This window comes from Bos indicus x Bos taurus, chromosome 13 (assembly GCF_003369695.1).
Source record: "Bos indicus x Bos taurus breed Angus x Brahman F1 hybrid chromosome 13, Bos_hybrid_MaternalHap_v2.0, whole genome shotgun sequence".
Taxonomy (NCBI): domain Eukaryota; kingdom Metazoa; phylum Chordata; class Mammalia; order Artiodactyla; family Bovidae; genus Bos; species Bos indicus x Bos taurus.
In genome coordinates this window covers 3,924,588-3,943,428 of record NC_040088.1, presented here as the reverse complement: position 1 = coordinate 3,943,428, position 18,841 = coordinate 3,924,588, and the positions used below count along the sequence as shown (strand labels likewise).

At 49.8% G+C, this 18,841-nt stretch overlaps 1 protein-coding gene across 4 annotated transcripts in view; it reads right to left on the bottom strand.

Annotated features, from left to right (window-relative positions):
• The window catches only part of ATP9A (ATPase phospholipid transporting 9A (putative)), a 122,686-nt gene that overhangs the window by 83,384 nt on the left and 20,461 nt on the right, over positions 1-18,841 (bottom strand). For 3 of the 4 annotated variants that reach the window (XM_027558250.1, XM_027558252.1, XM_027558251.1), the window contains exons 2-4: positions 14,217-14,361; positions 11,900-12,013; positions 5,613-5,721 (exon numbers count right to left, since the gene is read on the bottom strand). In XM_027558250.1, coding sequence (XP_027414051.1) covers positions 5,613-5,721; positions 11,900-12,013; positions 14,217-14,361 — 368 coding nt within the window. Of the gene's footprint in view, positions 1-5,612; positions 5,722-11,899; positions 12,014-14,216; positions 14,362-15,261; positions 15,283-18,841 lie in introns of those variants that run through there. The other variant, XM_027558254.1, reaches the window with a different exon arrangement.

The following is an 18,841-nucleotide window of genomic DNA, read 5'->3' as shown; positions in this document are numbered from 1 at the left end:
CCAGCGCCTGGCTGGTTTCTAGTCGAACACCTTTGTTTTTTCCTGTCCTGCTTCCCACTTTGGACAGCATTTTCCTAACAGTTCCAGTGGCACCATCTCCCTGCTGCATGCCTTGACGACAGATCCCTGGATCACAAAATGAACTTGCCCGGAGTCTCAGGTCTTCACTGGCCCATATGGTCTTTTCTTCTATTTTCCCGGGAAGGAGCGGCTCAGGAAACAAGGCTGAATTGGGAAGAACAAGATGGAGCCAGAACATGGAATTCTGTCCCCCACGCTTCTAACCATCACTGTCTGTGACCTTTGGGGGACTCTTTTTCCTTTCTTCCAGCTGTGCCTGGTCTTTGTGGAGGCTTGCAAGCTTCTCCACTTGCTGAGCACGTGCTCTACAGTGCGCTGGCTCAGTAACTGGCACACACACTTAGCTGACCTGCAGCGTGTGGGAACTTAGTTCCCTGAGCAGGGACTGAACCCTAGTCCCCCGCATTAGAAGGCAGGTTTCTTAACCTCTGGATCACCAGGGAAGTCCCCCGGAGAATTCTTTACCAGGCCACTTCCCGGGCATGTGATCCACGTTAACAGCACAGGGGGATGCACTCAAAAGCGGCTGTGACTTGGTTTAACGCTATGCTGTGCCATCTTGAAATTCTGAACAATTTTTGAACGGGGGCCCCTTGCCCCTTGTGTTCATCCTGCATTCAGCACTGCAAATCACAAAGCCAGCCCTGCCTTCTTTTGTCCTCTAGGACTCAGGATGCAGGTCACCTCTTCTGCGAAGACACCAGCAGCTCCTGCCTGATGCACTCCCATAACCTCCCATAACTTCCAGCTCATTCCACCAGTATTTAAGGAAGCCCTGCTACAATACCACTCGTGCTGCCTTTCTCGGGCACAGATCTAATCCCAGCCCAGTGCTAAACTCTTCTCATGCAAGAGTTTTACTCACGGCAGCTCTCTAAGGTAGGCACCATTATTATCCCCAATTCACTGACTGCTTAAGGGATCTGCCACCACGGCAGAGGGGCGGCACACAAACTCGGAATCACTAACTTCTTCCCCCACCAGGCACTGTGCTCAGGACCAGAAATGCAGTGGTGGCTTGGAAGGGCCATAATGCTTGTGCCTCTACAGTATAATTACAAGTTACATTTTATAATCATCCTAAATTGCCTGTCTGGATACCTTGCTGCACTGTTAATTCCTTGAAGTCCCAATCTCTCATGTTTATCTCTGCAATACAGAAACCCATCACAAAATCTGAAAGCGCTGGAGTCTCAAATACTCTTGAAGAATGAATAAAAGGTCATTTCTACACGTAGGTTAATTTTACTATTAAAGTGCTTCAAATACTTCTTATTAAACTATGACAATTACATTAAAAATTGATCTACTGGTGTGTTGCTTTAGACACATTATGATTGAAATAAGATGATCTAAACCCTTGGAAGCAGCAATTAAAAAAACACTATCCATTTTTCCTCCCAGTGCTAAGTTCATGATTTCCAGGGTTTTAAGTTCAATTATTTAAACTCAACTTTTTCCCTCCAAGTTTAGAACTCTTTCAATTTGACTAACATAATGCCTCTAAAACTTTGGCAACATCCCAGAATCTGTGCCACTGACATTCTTATGATGATACTAACTCTGCGATATGTTGAATCTAATTTTGAGACAAACACAAATTGAGGGACAGAGTACAAAGTAACTGGCCTGAAACTGGCCTGTCCTTTTCAGAAATGTCAATGTCACAACAAAGAAATCTGGGGCACTCTGCCAAGTTAGAGGAGATTAAGGAAGCAATCAAACGCAACTGGCAAACCTGTACTGCTTTTTGGACTAGGAAAAAAAAAATACTATTAAAAAACATTTAAAGAACAAATGGCAAATTCTGAGCGAAAAGTATAGAGGAAGTTAACAGTAATATATTCATGATAAATTTACTGATTTTGTAATTATACTGTGTTATTTAAGAGAAACATCCTACTGGGAATTAAACACAATCTGCCTGCACTGTAGCAGACCCGGGTTCGATCCCTGGGTCAGGAAGATCCCCGGGAGCAGGCATGGCAACCCACTCCAGTATTCTTGCCTGGAGAATTCACGGACGGAGGAGCCTGGTGGGCTATAGTCCATGAGATCGCAAAGAGTCAGACACAACTTAATGACTATCACAGACACACACATTTAGGGGTTACCTGGAAAAGGAAATGGCCACCCACTCCAATATTCCTGCCTGGAAAACCAGTCTGTGGCTACAGTCCATGGGGTTGAAAAGAGCTGAACATGACTTAGTGACTAAGCAGCAGCATGAAGGGGTTAAAAGGGAATGTCTGCAACTTAATTCTCCAAGGACTTAGAAAGGGTGAGGTGAGAGTATTAAAAAGCAAGAGGTTAAAAACTGAGAAACCTAGGTGAGGGCAAACAGGAGTTTTCCACATAATTTTTGCAACTATTTTGCTAGTTAGAAATTATCACCACCCCCCTACCCAATTATTTGGGCTTCCCCAGTGGTTCAGATGGTAAAGAATCAGCCTGCAATGCAGGAGACACGGGTTCGATCCCTGGATTGGAAAGATCCCCTGGAGAAGGGACTGGCAACCCACTGCAGTATTCTTGCCTGGAGAATTCCATGGACAGAGGAGCCTGGTGGGCTACAGTCCGTGGGGTTGCAAGGAGTCAGACACGACTGAGCGACCAACACTTTCACGTTCTTTCCCCAATTATTTAACTATATTAGTATTAATACAGTGTTGCTATTATAAACCAGGAAATGATGCAGAACGTAGGTAAATATTATGGCTTACAATCTCATGATCAAGGACTTGATGTTTTGGTTTCCAAACTTTCTTGAATTCCAAAAATAGTATTGAAAAGTACATTTTAAGATGCCATGTGATAAAAACAGAAAATAGTCCTGCATGGCTACACATGCATGTATCTGCTGCCCTTTGCTTTTGAACTTACTAAAAGATCTTGATGAAAACCCTGACTCCAGAAAATATTAAGCGATTGAATGGTAAGGTCAAAAAAGGCTTCTTTCTCTTCCTCTCTCTGAAATCCTCTAATTTTAGCTTCTTACCTTGGCCCTTCCCCCAAAGTGTATCAAATAACTACATCCCTACCCCTCCCCCACACACACTCCCACTGTGCTTTCGCTTTCCAAGCTGGTGGTTTTCTTCAGTGCCTTCTTTTCTGTGGAGCCAGGGTTTGGGCTGACACTCAGAACTCTGCTCCGTTCTCCCGTCCCGTTGGATTGGCGTGACAATGGGAACCACGGGCCACAGGAGGAGACCCACAAAGGAAGACAAGCTTTTACCGCAGGAGCATCTGCCAGTTCTCCTTACGATCTTTTCAAGAGCTGGAGGAAGCTAAAGCGGGGGCTGAGAAAGGGGGTCTGCAGGGGAGGGCAGAAAAAAAATCATTCACGGGAAAAGCAATTGCAATATGAAAAGAAGCAAAGAAGGTGTGGAGCCTGGACGGCGATGCATGGGGTCCCCAGACCCTCCTCCTGAGCTGGACAGAGACCCACCGCACCCTGTCTGGCGGAGCTTCTGTGGGCTGCCGAGTGTTTTAAACGTTATAGTCAGAATATGTTATTAATGGAGGATTAATATACACGAACCACAAAAACATGTCTTGCAGGGGGGTCTTCTGGTTACCCCCGTGGAAAGCCCACGCCACCTGCCTTTGCAAAGATTATGTTGGGGTTTCTTTCTTTAGGTAGCAAAACGCCCTAAATATAAGTAGTTTAAGTGGAGAAGGTAATAGCACCCCACTCCAGTACTCTTGCCTGGAAAATCCCATGGATGGAGGAGCCTGGTAGGCTGCAGTCCATGGGGTCGCTAGGAGTCGGACACGGCTGAGCGACTTCACTTTCACTTTTCACTTTCATGCATTGGAGAAGGAAATGGCAACCCACTCCAGCGTTCTTGCCTGGAGAATCCCAGGGACGGGGGAGCCTGGTGGGAGGCCATCTATGGGGTCACACAGAGTCGGACACGACTGAAGCGACTTAGCAGCAGCAGCAGCAATAATAAGACATTTCTATACCAACTCTAAATCCCACCTTTTCCCAGAGACTAGCAACTTTTAAGACCACCGACTATGAAAATCTCCTTAAATGAACTAACGCAAAATACTCTCACACCCTCCTGCTGTTGCTATCTAGTCACTTGTCGAGTCTGAGTCTTTGTGACCCCGTGGACTGCAGCCAGCCAGGCTCCTCTGACCATGGGATTTCCCAGGCACGAGTACTGCAGTGGGCTGCAATTTCCTCCTCCAGAGGATCTTCCCAAACCAGGGATGGAACCTGCGTCTCCTGCCCGGCAGGCAGATTCTTGCCACTGAGCCACATAGGAAGCAAGCCGTCATGCGTCTATACTAAAAAAAAAAAAAAAAATTTTTGGAGTCTTAAATAAATTTCTCCAAAATTTTTCCTAGAAGGAAAAGTCTTCTCAGATCCCAGAAACTACGGATGAACTGCTTCTGGCGAAGACTGAGGCACTCCCCATAAAGCAGTTCACACCCCGGCTGGGTGCAGGCTCCCTCAGGCATCTATCTTATCTCCTTCAGAATTCTCAATTTCCTGGAGGCAAAGCACAGCTTTTATCCCCCTCACCGGTTCCTGAAACATTAATCCCTGAACGGGATCAGTCATCCTTGGGTGTTTAAGGTAATATTCTTATTTCCTATGGGAAATCTAGGTAGAATCCGTACTTCGAAATAAAAGTCGACATCAGTTGGGTTGTTTCATGGGTTCTCCATGGTGTGTTTGAATGGGTTTTTTAAATTCCACCATTTCAAAATTTCAAATGAAAGTGTGCCTAGTCAATTCTCTTCGGGTCAGATTATTCACTCTTTATTCTTCCATTTTGAAAATTTATAAAATCCCTCCAAAGAAACCTTCACAGACGCAACATTTAGTATGAAGTCTGGTGCCTTCTTAAAAAACTAACATTGCAAAGTTGTCACACTAGTTTTGTAATGTTGAAAGAATATGTTTTAGAGCTATGCTCCCTTGAAAACCTGTGTAGGACAGAGTTTACAGTCTCCACACCAAGAGAGCTCAAGTGGCATAGAATCTGCCTGCAATGCAGCAGATGTGGGTTCAATCCCTGGGGTCAGGAAGATCCCATGGAGGAGGAAACGGCCACCCACTCCAGTATTCCTGCCTGAAGCATCCCATGGACAGAGGAGCCCGGTGGGCTACAGTCCATGGGGTTGCAGAGAGTCAGACGCGACTGAGCATGCACACACCCAAACGCCAACAGAAGGGCTGCCTCCTCAGCCAGCGGGGGAAAGGGGCGAGTACTCGGAGAATGTCACGAGCGCACAATTAATCCCGGGTGGATAAGGCACAGGTCAGCCGTCAGCACGGGCTCCAGGGGCACAGTGATGGCCCAGGGATGTGGCCAGAGTTCCCCCAGGCCCGGGGCACACCCTGGCCTCCCTCAGTTGCTCGGCCACTGAGCAACTGTCCCGCCCCAACCGCCCGCACCCCACGGCCCTGGGCTGTGAACTCTGCTCCCTGACGGTCAGCGGCCCGTGGCCAAGTTGGGACCCAATGCCCACCCCGCCCGCCACCCCCTGGGGCTGGGCAGCAGGAGGCTGACCTCTCGCCGTGAGGCGGCTGTAGACCTGGGAGTTCACCTCCTTGTCCCGCATGTAGCATCGGATCTCCTCCACCGCCTCTCGGATGATGGTGACGGCCAGCACGAAGCCCTGCATGAGAGAGAGAGGGAGAGAGAGAGAGAGGGTGAGAGTGAGAGGGAGAGAGAGAGAGGGTGAGCCGGCCTGAAAGCCACCGGCCTCCCCTGGGGCCGGGACAGAAGAGACCAGAAGACCAGGGCGGCAGGGTTTCAGGTGCACGAGCCCCAGCAGGCCCACTTCTCTGCATCTCCTACCCCCGAGAAACCCTCGCAGATACCAGGACGTCCCATTCGCCCCCACCCAGGGCTCCTAAGAGTGAGAAACATAGAAGCCCCAGAGCCGTCCGGCCGCTGGTAAGGGCTGAGCGGCGGGGACGCCCCTGACGTCTGTGGCTCACTCGCCACACGCCGGGTGCCATCGGAGCACCTCCCCCCCTTGGAGCAGTTCACCCCTGGGATGGCCACACTAGCCGGGAAGAGACTGAGACGCTCAGAGGTAAAGAAAATGGGCCTCCCTGGTGGCTCAGTTGGTAAAGAATCCGCCTGTGGTGCAGGGGACCTGGGTTGGATCCCTGGTTCGGGAAGATCTCCAGGAGAAGGAAATGCAATTCACTCCAGTATTCTTGCCTAGAGAATGTCACGGACAGAGGAGCCTGGCAGACGACAGTCCACGGGGCCTCAAAGAGTCAGACACGACTTAGCAACTAAACCAGGGACGTCAAGGTCCTGAGTGATCATTCAGGGGCTCCTGTTCCAGAGTCCTTGCTCTCAGGGGCCGCAACGTTCTGCACCTGCAGAAACCTGGATGGGTGGAACCAAGCAGGGGGGCCACCGGAGCACAAAATGAGTCACGATGCCTATTTGTATTGACCCGCCAGTAGGGAAATCAACCTTCCAGCCATAACAGTGTTCACATAAACACCAACAAATATTCATACACTGCTGAAGATTTTCCAATATCCTGAACTTTTTTTTATTATAAGGTCTGTGTGTGTGTGTGTGTGTGTGTGTGTGTGTATGTGAGCTCAATCATGTCTGACTCTTGTGACCCCACGGACGATATCCCACCTGGCTTCTCTGTCCACGGAATCTTCCAGGCAAGAATACTGGAGTGGGTTGCCATTTCCTACTCCAAGGGGATCTTCCTGACTCAGGGATCAAACCCACATGTCTTACATCTCCTGCATTGGCAGGCAGATTTTTTAGCACTGCGCCACCTGGGAAGCCCCCACTCCTTAACTGTTGGTTAGATTCCTCTGTAAGAAGGGGACAGGGTGGGGTGGGGACTTCTTACTTGGCCACAAGGTATGTGGACTCTTAGCTCCCCTAGCAGGAACACACTTGCACCCCCTACGCTGGAGGCAAAGTCTTAACAACTGAACCACCACGGGAATCCTCATGTTAAAGTATTGATTGCATAAGCACCCATTAGTAAAAGGAAAATTTCAAGCCGTCCCACCTTCCCGCGTTGATGTCTCCACTCGTACATAAGCACCCATTAGTAAAAGGAAAATTTCAAGCTGTCCCACTTCCCGCATTGATATCCCCACTCGTACATAAGCACCCATTAGTAAAAGGAAAATTTCAAGCCATCCCACCTTCCCACGTTAGTATCCCCACTTTAAGCCGTCCCACCTTCCCGCGTTGATATCCCCACTTTAAGCCGTCCCACTTCCCGCGTTGATATCCCCACTTTAAGCCATCCCACCTTCCCGCGTTGATATCCCCACTTTAAGCCGTCCCACCTTCCCGCGTTGATATCCCCACTTTAAGCCGTCCCACTTCCCGCGTTGATATCCCCACTTTAAGCCGTCCCACTTCCCGCGTTGATATCCCCACTCGGAAAACCTGGTGCGGACTGGCGTCTGTCACCCATGGTAGGAGTCTATTTTCGTCTTGATTTTTCTTCTCGTATCAATAAAAGCAAGAGCAGCCATTCATTTTTCTTACAAAAGAGCCTTGTCATCTCTCTTTTTAAAGTCATTTTTTTAATACAGAGGGCACAACTGCCCCTGAGGTTATTAGCAGTCGTGAATTCTTTGAAGATTTCATTTTCATACTGTTTACCCCGGGCGATATATTAACTTCGATTCAAAGGACGTTAAATCTCTTATGTAAATCTAGCCAGCGATGTGCCGCTTCGTGGAACCCCTCCCGAGGCCCATATGTCTTTGCCATCAAAGGATTTCTCCTGTTTCCGATCAGAAGGAAAGTACACGCTGAAGCCACAGCAAAACCGGTACATTTCAGAATGGAAGCAGGACCAGACCACACAGGGAGGTGAGAAGACCTGGTCAGGAGAAGCGCGGCCCACGCCTGCAGGACCCGCCCCCACCACGCTGCACGCTGCTGTTTTGTCCTGGGCCAGAATCCAGGTTTCGGTTGTTTGTTTTTTCAAGTGTTCCAGTTTCCAGTTCTCTCTGCGTGGGTCTGGCTAAATCCCATCGATGTTAATGGGAAGTGTGTGCTTGTCACAAAGACAGGAGGGGCTAACCTCCCTGCTGCATATGAACACTGCTTCCTAAGTCACCATGGGCTTCCAGGTGGCACAGTGGTGAAGAACCTGCCTGCCAATGCTGGAGACACAAGAGTCACAGGTTCGATTCCTGGGTGGGGAAGATCCCCTGGAGGAGGGCATGGCAACCCATTCCAGCATTCTTGCCTAGGAAATCCTAAGGACAGAGGACCCTGGCGGGCTGCAGTTCAAGGGGTCGCAAAAAGTTGGAAATGACTGAGTAACTTCGCACACAGGCGCACAGTCAGGTGCTGGGACCCAGAGCTGAAAGAGACTGTCCACTGAGTGAAACTCCTTAAGAGCCAGGGAGCTCGCACACACAGTTACCACGTCTGTGACCGCCCCCCCCAACACATACACACACACAGAACCCTCACCAATCCCAGGGGACCTGCCATCTCTTAAGCTAGAAACTGCTTTACAAAGAGATGCAAATGTGGTCCAGATATAAATTCCAACCTTCCAGCTTTGGAGGTCCCTAAGGGCCAAATCACTTCATGGCAAATAGATGGGGAAACTATGGAAACAGTGACAGACTTTATTTTCTTGGGCTCCAAAATCACTGCAGATGGTGACCGCAGCCATGAAATTAAAAGACGCTATGACCAACCTAGACAGCATATTAAAAAGCAGAGACATTACTTTGCCAACAAAGGTCCATCTAGTTAAAGCTATGGTGTTTCCAGTAGTCATGTATGGATGTGAGAGTTGGACCATAAAGGAAGCTGAGTGCAGAAGAATTGACGCTTTTGAACTGTGGTGTCAGAGAAGGCTCTTGAGAGTCCCTTGGACCGCAAGGAGATCCAACCAGTCCATCCTAAAGGAGATCAGTCTGGGTGTTCATTGGAAGGGCTGATACTGAAGCTGCAACTCCAATACTTTGGCCACCTGATGGGAAGAGCTGATTCATTTGAAAAGACCCTGATTCTGGGAAAGATTGAAAGCGGGAGGAGAAGGGGATGACAGAGGATGAGATGGTTGGATGACATCACCAACTCAATGGACAGGAGTTTGAGCGAGCTCTGGGAGTTGGCAATGGACAGGGAAGCCTGGCGTGCTGCAGTCCACGGGGTCACAAAGAGGCGGATGCAACTGAGCAACTGAACTGGCTGAAGGGCCAAAGATACTGAAAAAGAAGCGTGAATGGCAGTGGAGGGCTGTCTAAACTTGTAAGGAAATCAGAGGTGGTGACAGTGAACAGACAGAATCCTGAAGGCGCTGAGACTCTTCTGTAAAGCTGTACATCAAGAGCAGATTTACTGGGGACTCCCTGGAGGTCCAGAAGTTAGGACTCCATGTTTCCACTGCTGAGGGCCTGGGTTAGATCTCTGGTTGGGGAACTAAGATCCCATAAGCCACAAGGTGCAGTTAAAAAAAAAAAAAAAAAGATCTATTAAAGCAAAACTCCTGAAAGAAATCAGAAAGGCAGATACTTCTGCATGGGGAGGTGGGCTGACTGAGAGGGGCAAAGAGAGCTTTCTGGGCTGGTGACAACATCCTGCCCCGACCACAGGTCCTGGCGACACCCAGGGAACAGAAACCTTGGTATCGTGTAGGCTGAGCCTTAATAACAAAGAGATCTAGGTTTATTATCTGATCTTCATACAATTTTACTGATTATCTCATCTGTTTCCTGAGGAACATCTCCCACGAATACATTAGCATCAAGAAAGAAGTTACCAGGACTTCCCTGGGAGTCCAGTGGTTAAGAATCTGCTTCCAGTCCTGGGGATGTGGGGTTGACCCCCGGTCCAGGAACTAAGACCCCACCCGGCACACGGCAATTATGCCTGCGCAGCACAACCAGAGAGGAGCCTGTGCACCGCAAGGAGAGAGCTCGAACACCACAACTAAGACCCAAGGCAGCCAAATAAATAAATACCTTTTTTAAAAAAAGAAAAACTGTCACCAACAGCTAAGACGTGATCCACACGACGACCGACAATGGCACTGGTACCAGAATTTTAAAATTCAAATGAGGACATTTCCTGAGAATTTTCCACGTGTCAGGAGCTATTCGCAGCATTCTGCTGGCTGTACTTCACCACACCTCCCAACAAGCCATGGGAAGAGACACGATCACCCACCCCCTACTTTACAGATGAGGAAACCGAGGTTCGGAAAAGCTAGTTACAATCACACGGCTTCTCAAAGAGGCTGCAGGGCAACTGTCTGGCCCCACAGCCCTCGTTCTGAACCACTGAGCTCCTGGCTGGGCGTGAAACAAGAGGACTCTCAGGGCGGTCAGACACATTTCAAAGTGTACTTCAGCTAAGCACTGGATATTGATTCTCGCATAAACATCTAGGGGACTTAGGAGAAATCAGCTGCAGTCACCGGGAAACAGGTATCGTCCAGTTGTCTTTGACCCCTAAGCCCCCTTCTCTGCAGCCCGTGGAAAGAGAGGAAGAACTTGTGCAAGACGACTGCCTCCTTCTGTATGAACCATCACGGGAAACTCAGGCCATGGGCACTTAGAAGCCTCAGGACTGCCGGAGGCTGCTGGTAACCCTGGCTTCTCTCTACAGCCAGAGGCCCAGGAAAACCAGGACTTGGCTGTTTGCATCAGAAGTCAGGTTCCTGGCTCCTCCTGGAAAGTCTGAGCATCATTTCAGCGAAGAGACATGGGCTAGAACTGGAGCGGGGCTCTCGCTGGAAGGGCAGGAGCCCTGCAAGTCATCCTGGCCCCCACACGGGCCCCCACTGTATTCCCTGAGGGGCTTCTGCAGTCCCTGGGGTCAACATCATCGGTACTGATATGCGGAACACATCCCAGACCAGAACCGGGTACAGCACCTGCCTTCGAGTTGTGTTCAACACTTTGATCCCTGGTCACCAGCCCCAAGAACCAACGTGGTCTTCCCCTGCAGAGGGAGCAACTCTATAAGCGGTTTCAAACACCTTGACTACACATCTGAGCTAATGTAGTTTCCCATAAGTTTCCAGCTTCCAGAAAGGCACTGTGGTGACTTAAGACAGATGTCTCTGTACCTGAAGATAAAAAATACTTAATAAAAGGCCACACCGCCCCCCCAAGGACTTCCCTAGTGGCTCAGAGGTAAAGAATCTGCCTGCAACGCAGGAGACCCAGATTTGATCCATGGGCTGGGAAGATCCCCTGGAGAAGGGAATGGCCACCCACCCCAGTATTCTAGCCTGGAGAATCCCATGGACAGAGGAGCCTGGTGGGCTACAGTCCATGAGCTCACAAAGAGACTAAGTGACGAACACTTTCAACCCTGTTCCAAAGAAAACTACTAGCTTTGGTGAAGAACCTTCCAGACCTCCATGTATTTATTTACAAGTCTCAGGTGAGTCACACTCCATACACAGACACACCCAAGCGCAGAACCGTGGTCAACCCCTCACGCTGACACAGACTACATCATAAACAGAAAACAATTCAAAGAGCACAAGCCACAGGGATGGAGGCCCTGCCTTTCTCGGGACCACTGTGTGCCAGCCCAGTACCCAGCAATCCGCGGTGAGCAGGTGGGAAACGCTTGCTGAAACAAGGAGAGACCGGACAGCGGACAGACAGAGGGAAGGAGGAGCCCAGGCGCCGCGGCCGTGGGCCCTGGCGGTGGGCGGAACAGAGCGCCACCAGAAAACCTCGGGGGCTCCCAGCGTGTGGGGCCGGGGGCGTCCGCTCCCTTGAAAGACCACGTCCTGTTCCAGCCGCCTGAAGGACAGAAGCCGCCTCGGACCCCCCGGAAGGATGCCCCAACTGACTCACCAGGGGAACCCAGTAGGTGTAGAGCGCTCCGAGTCGCATCTCAGGGACGAACTGGGAGCAGGCGAGCAGCAGGAAGTAGAGGTTGAAGAAGTATTTGAACTGGTTAAACAGTACCTGCAGTGGAGAGAGACAGGAGACACTCGGGGCTGGTGGACTCGGAGCGAGGCAGGTGGGTGACCTTTCAAGCACTCCCCCAGGAGAACGCAACTCACGTGGTACCTGGTACACTTCACACTCTGACACCTGTTAACTAGGAAACACACCTGGGTGATGAAAACATCATTTGTCAAAGTAAAGAAGCACATGATACCCGTCGGAATGCTAAACACCACATTCAACACAGCGGGCACCTCTGGGCGTGGAGTCCCTGACAACAGCTGTTAGGTTTTATTTCTTAAACTTCTTCTCCAAGTGCAGAAAAGGCCACTCCAAATGCCACTGAAGAGGGTTTAATGCAAAAGGCTCATGTTGTAAGACTAAATCAAAAGAGAGATACACTGATGTCTCGACGGTGGGATTCCAACGTCAGAAGTAACTACAGCAGAATTCCACCCCACATGGCAGGAGGGTTCTGGCGGTTTCCACTGGCCCCACGTGCCCTGGGAGTGTCATCCATACCCCGACTCATCTGGCCATCAGGCAACAAGCAGAAATGCCCAGTGTGTTCAGGACACCGTCCGGCCCCTCGCTCCTGCCCTGCCATGGAGACATGGATGCTCCACATACCCCAGGCGGTGTAGCTGTGAGATGCGGGACAGTGGCCTGGCGTGCCTCAGAGTTTCCATGAGTGAGGAATTAACTTGCACTTGACTTTAGATACTGAGATTTCAGGGGCCAGGGGAGAGGGTTGAACCAGGTACTGATAAAAGGAGTCAAAAATCACCCTTAAAGAAACATTCTGGGGCTTCCCTCAGGGCTCAGTGGTAACGAATCCGCCTGCCAATGCAGGAGACACGGATTCGATCCCTGGTCCAGGAAGATCCCACAGGCCATGGAGTAACGAGACCTGTGGGTCACAACTACTGAGCCTGGGCCCTGTGGCCGTGAGCCACAGCCACCGCGCCTGTGTGACCCAGGGCCTGAGCCCCACGACAAGAGAAGCCTCTGCGGTGAGACACCTCCGAACTGCAACTAGAGAGCAACCCCCTGCTCGCTGCAACCAGAGAAAAGCCTGCAGGCAGCAGCGAAGACCCAGCACAGCCAAAAATAAATCAATTATTAAAAAGAAATTCAGGCTGACCTTATGCTACAGTATAAGGTATTTGTTTCCATGTTCTCTCAGTAAATCAGTGATTTTTTTTCTTTCAGCTTTGGAACTGAGTGTTGCTGCTGCTTCTGCAGCCAGCTGGTGAAGTTTTGGAGGTCACAATGGATAAAAATCGATATTTAACTTAAGGGTGTGCTGGGGGGGAAGGTTTTCAGAAGGCTTGTCTGTTGATTTGTATAAATTAATGAACAAAACAGACAATTGCAGGGCAATATAAGCAAAACAAACATTAGCAAATATGTTAATAGAAAATGTCTCTGGTTGGAGGTATTAAAATCTATCTTAAAAAGATTTCTTGGGACTTCCTTGGCAGTCCAGTGGTTAAAAATCTACCTCCCGAGATTCCCTACTGGTTCAGTGGCTAAGACTCCAAGTTCCCAATGCAGGGGGGCCCGGGTTTGATCCCTGGTCCGGGAGCTAGAGCCCACTTGTCACAACTCAGACTCAGCAGAGCCAAATAAATATTTCTAAAAATTAAAAAAAAGAATCCACCTCCCAACTCAGAGGATGCAGGTTCAATCCCTGGGCGGGGAACTAAGACCCCACATGCTGTGGGGCAAGTAAACCCGTGTGCCTCAACTGCTGAGCCTGCTCGCCTCAGCAAAAGACCCCCGGGCTGCAGCTACGACGGCACAGCCAAAGGAAAAAGAAATAAAAAATTTCGCTACACTTTTATCCTCCAACTTTTCTATTCTGAGTATGTGTTCCAAGAGGGTAATACGGGGGAAATATAGGCACTGATTTTTTTTTTTTTGGTAACAAAGCTAGGCCCTCAAAATATCTTTTTCACTCCTCTTAGGCCGAACACACCAAATAAATGTGAAGTTATTCCAACCGATCAGGTGGCGTCTCACAGACTTGCAGACAGAAGGCAACCTCTTTCAGGTGCTCAGGACTAAGGGAGGTGAACGGCCAGTGGCTGGGGTGACGTGGAAAACACACGGGGAGCTCACAGGCCCTGCGGCAGGAGCCTCGGTCTTCTAAGACTGGTACCACTGCACACGCGTGCTGTAAGAAGGAAAAAACAATGTTGTCTCGGCCGGTACGTACCCCAGGCAGAAAGGTGAAGAAGTTGTACTTCTGGTTGTTGATGACGTTTCGAGGGTACCGCTGGTCCCTCTTCTCCGGGTGCCCCAGCCAGACGGTGCGGGGCCTGGGCTCGCCTCCACCGCAGCATCTCAGCCACTCGCCGCACCTGTGGAAGAGACATGCCCATACCGTCAAGGCCATGCCCTCCCAGAACTTCTCTCTCTAAAGCATCACCACTGGGTCAGAACCGCAGCCCCACATGGGGCTTCATCCTTCAGTGGGCAGGGAAAACAGAGCTGATGCATCTACAAAGCCAGCTGTGGTCCAAATCAAAGATGCTCTGTCCCCAAGCCCAAATTATTTCGAAAAGCAGGATCTGTTTTTGTTTTTTTTTTTAAGATTTAGAAAGTAAATACATAACAGTAAGAACTTTTATCACTTTGACATGTTGCAGATGAGAGAGGAAAGCTCAGGACAGCTGAAAAAAAAACCCTGAGTCTGACAAAATGTGAGAAACAGCTGAGTCTGGTCTTGAAGCAGGTCTGTCTTATTCTCAAAGCTAACAAGGGTGCTAGTCACACCAAGATTACTATCAAAGAAGAGAAGGAAAATAATCTCCTTCCACGCCCATCTCTCCTTTTTAGCAACACATTGGAGGAACAGCCAGGAAGATGACTCGGAGCCCCACATAACCAGGAGACGGGCCAGCGTGCCAGCTGTAGGCAAGCTGACCCCAAGGGCTGCCCCCAGAGGGCAGCTCCTCAGGTGACTGGGCACCTGCCCGGCTCTGATGAAATTAGGCTGCTCTGAGACACACATCCCCAACCCCGACTCTCGCCCAAAAAAGGCACCACATCCTTCAGGAGAGCCTGTAAACAAGGCATCTTGAGGATTACAACCCTTATCAGCCCCTTGTGGTAGAAAGACCACTGGCAGAATGTTCCTCCCGGGGCCCCAGCACACGCACAGGCTGCGAGGGAGGAAGCCCAGCACTGCCAGCCCCGCCAGCCCCTTGAGATGCTGCCAGCCGAAAGCAAAGCATCCCGATGTGGCCATCACGACTTACATAATTATTTGTCAGCGGCAGACCCGCCTTCTGTCCCTCTGCTTTCGGGCCAGGCATGTCCTGCTGAGGTACTGGGTACAGAGCTGAGCACGCACAGGCCGTGGGCTCAGGACTCTAAAGACTGGCAAGCCATCAAGTCGCCTGCTCAGATGCTCAAAATTTCCATGATGAAACACGATGCTCTTTCTTAAAAATAGCATCCTGGTTCCAGTAAACCAGTGCTGGGGGTGGGGCCGGGAGGCTGCTGGTGGCTCCCATGAGGACAGGTTTCACTTCTAAGTAACTCATTCGTGTCGGCCAGAGAAACACGGGGAAACCTGGAGGAGTCCAACCCCATTCCTGCTCTTGGGTGTGAGTCACCCAGGCGGCCCAGCGTGGGGCAAAGTGCGGAAAGAACCGGGGAGGGGATGCACTGAGCACAAGCACACCCTTCCGGTTGCAGAAACCTTCCTCGTGGTCACTGACTCTGCCGTGCACAGCAACTCTCTCCCTATCCTGTAATGATCCTGTAATGATGACTCCCAGAGCGGAATGTTTCTAAGGAAAGCTGAAGACAACCACGGACGATCAGGCTGACTATTTATGTGAGTTCTGTTTGCTTTCTGCTGGCAGAAGGTTCCACACAGCAAACTACAAGGTTAAACTCTCCTCAGCCAAGGGAACATCAGTAAGCGGACCCCCAACTGAAGGCAATCTGCTGAGGAATCACACACGCGCGCGCACGCACACGCGCACACACACACGGGATTTCCACATACCAACCACCTCCACTTTCTAAGTTCTTAAGTTTGCCTCAATTTGAACGTGTTTTTTGGGGGTGGGGGGGGGTGGCTGCATTTCAAGGCATGTGGAATGTTTTAGGTCCCAGACCAGGATCAAATCTGCGTCCCCTGTGGGAGTCCTAACCACTAGGGGGCCAGGGAAGTCCTCTCAATCTGCATATCTTAAATCAGTGATTCTCAGAAGGAAGAAGGGGGGTAGTTACTGGTGTCTCCTAGGTGGAGGAGGTCAAGATTCTGCTAAACATTCTAGAAAACCCAGGACAATGCAACCCCCCCCCACCACGAATGATGCAGCCCCAAATGCCAGTTATGCCTTGGTTGAGAATTCCTGCCCCTTATTTTGACCAGTGTATCTTAAAAGGTAACTTAAAGGACCTCCCTGACAGTCCAATGCTTAAGATTCCAAGCTTCCAGTGTAGGGTCTTGGGTTCGATCCCTGGTCAGGGAACTAAGAGTCCACATGCTACACAACACAGCCAAAAAAATAAAAAAAAAAAAAAAGATAACTTCATCAGTTCAGTTCAGTCGCTCAGTCGTGTCCAACTCTCTGCGACCCCATGAATCACAGCACGCCAGGCCTCCCTGTCCATCACCAACTCCCGGAGTTCACTCAGACTCATGTCCATCGAGTCAGTGATGCCATCCAGCCATCTCATCCTCTGTCATCCCCTTCTCCTCCTGCCCCCAATCCCTCCCAGCATCAGAGTCTTTTCCAATGAGTCAACTCTTGGCATGAGGTGGCCAAAGTATTGGAGTTTCAGCTTCAGCATCAGTCCTTCCAATGAACACCCAGGACTGATCTCCTTCAGAATGGACTGGTTGGATCTCCTGCAGTCCAAGGGACTCTCAAGAGTTCTCCAACACCACAGTCCAAAAGCATCCATTCTTTGGCACTCAGCTTTCTTCACAGTCCAACTCTGACATCCATACATGACCACTGGAAAAACCATAGCCTTGACTAGACAGACCTTTGTTGGCAAAATAATGTCTCTCCTTTTGAATGTGCTATCTAGGTTGGTCATAACTTTCCTTCCAAGGAGTAAGCATCTTTTAATTTCACGGCTGCAATCACCATCTGCAGTGATTCTGGACCCCCAAAAATAAAGTCTGACACTGTTTCCCCATCTATTTCCCATGAAGTGATGGGACCAGATGCCATGATCTTTGTTTTCTGAATGTTGAGCTTTAAGCCAACTTTTTCACTCTCCTCTTTCACTTTCATCAAAAGGCTTTTTAGTTCTTCACTTGCTGCCATAAGGCTGGTGTCATCTGCATATTGATATTTCTCCTGGCAATCTTGATTCTAGCTTGTGCTTCTTCCAGTCCAGCATTTCTCATGATGTACTCTGCATATAAGTTAAATAAGCAGGGTGACAATATACAGCCTTGACGTACTCCTTTTCCTATTTGGAACCAGTCTGTTGTTCCATGTCCAGTTCTAACTCTTGCTTCCTGACCTGCATATAGGTTTCTCAAGAGGCGGGTAAGGTGGTCTGGTATTCCCATCTCTTTCAGAATTTTCCACAGTAACACTATCATAAATGGAAAACTAGTATCACTTGCCATAAATAGAAGGTAAACAACAAAATCCACATCAGGAGAAGCAAATGTTACTAAATTCCCACTGATACAGGGGCCCTGGGCCCTAAGCCTCCAGCCTGCTGCTTCTTCGTCCTCTCTTCGTTGCACAGACATTAGCAAGTGTCTGCTGTTCCACAGTGGACCCTGGGACTCCCCTGGTGGCCCAGGGGTTAAGAATCCACCTTCCAATGCAGGGGATGTGGGTTCGATCCCTGGTGGAGGAACAAAAATCCTACCCTCCACGGGACAACTCAGTCTCACTCAATGCATCGAAGAGCCTGCAGGCTGCAATGAAGGTGCAGTGCAGCCAAAATTTTGTTTAAGAAAAGAGGTGTGACAGAAAACAACAAAATTCAATAAAAAAATAAATTAAAAAGAAAAAGAAAAAAAAAAAGTGGGTCCTGACAGGCTTAGAAATATTGAAGGAAAACTGAAAAGGGAAGTTAAGGGTCTCACTTTATGTCTGCATGAGACTTACTTCCTGTCCTTGAATTACTTAGATATTACCACTATAGCACCTGGAGCCAGCATCTGCCTGTATTTGGGGAACCACTGTCCTGCAGCGAAGCTGTGGGCTTGGTGGCAAATTTCCAAGTGATGACGTCCTCCCCTGGCACCTCCCATCAGTCAAAACAGAAGAGGCAGTGAGCAGCCAGGCCCCCAGTTGACATCTGGATGTATACCCATGGCTCTTTTTCCAGAAGCTGCCCCACACCCCATCCGTCCAGGGGTGGAAGTCAGCCCCACAGGAAGCCCAAGGGGGGCGTGCCTGGAGCTGTGGGGGCAGCTGTCACCCTGCTGCTGCTTCTCAACACCAAACTGAGCCGTCTGTCACTTTCCCAGACACATTAGCCCCTATCCCACCTTCTAGACAGGCTGGGGACAGGGGTTGCAAGATAGAACCCCTGAGTGTGGGAAATTAATACAGAGGCTGGAAAAGAAGGAACAGGAGTCCCAGTTTCAGAACAGCAGGACCACGTGGGCGAAGTAATAAACACCGGCTTGCCTTTTTTTTTTGGCTGTGCTGTTTGGCACGTCAGGTCTTCATTCACCAACCAGGGATCGAACGCTGCCGTGGAAGCATGGAGCCTTAACCACTGGACTGCCAGAGAAGTCCCTGAACACTGGCTTTTAAACCAGACAGATCTACACGCAAACCCCAGCCCAGCTCCACCCCAGCTATGCACCCCCCTGGACAATTCATCTTCTATGCTTCC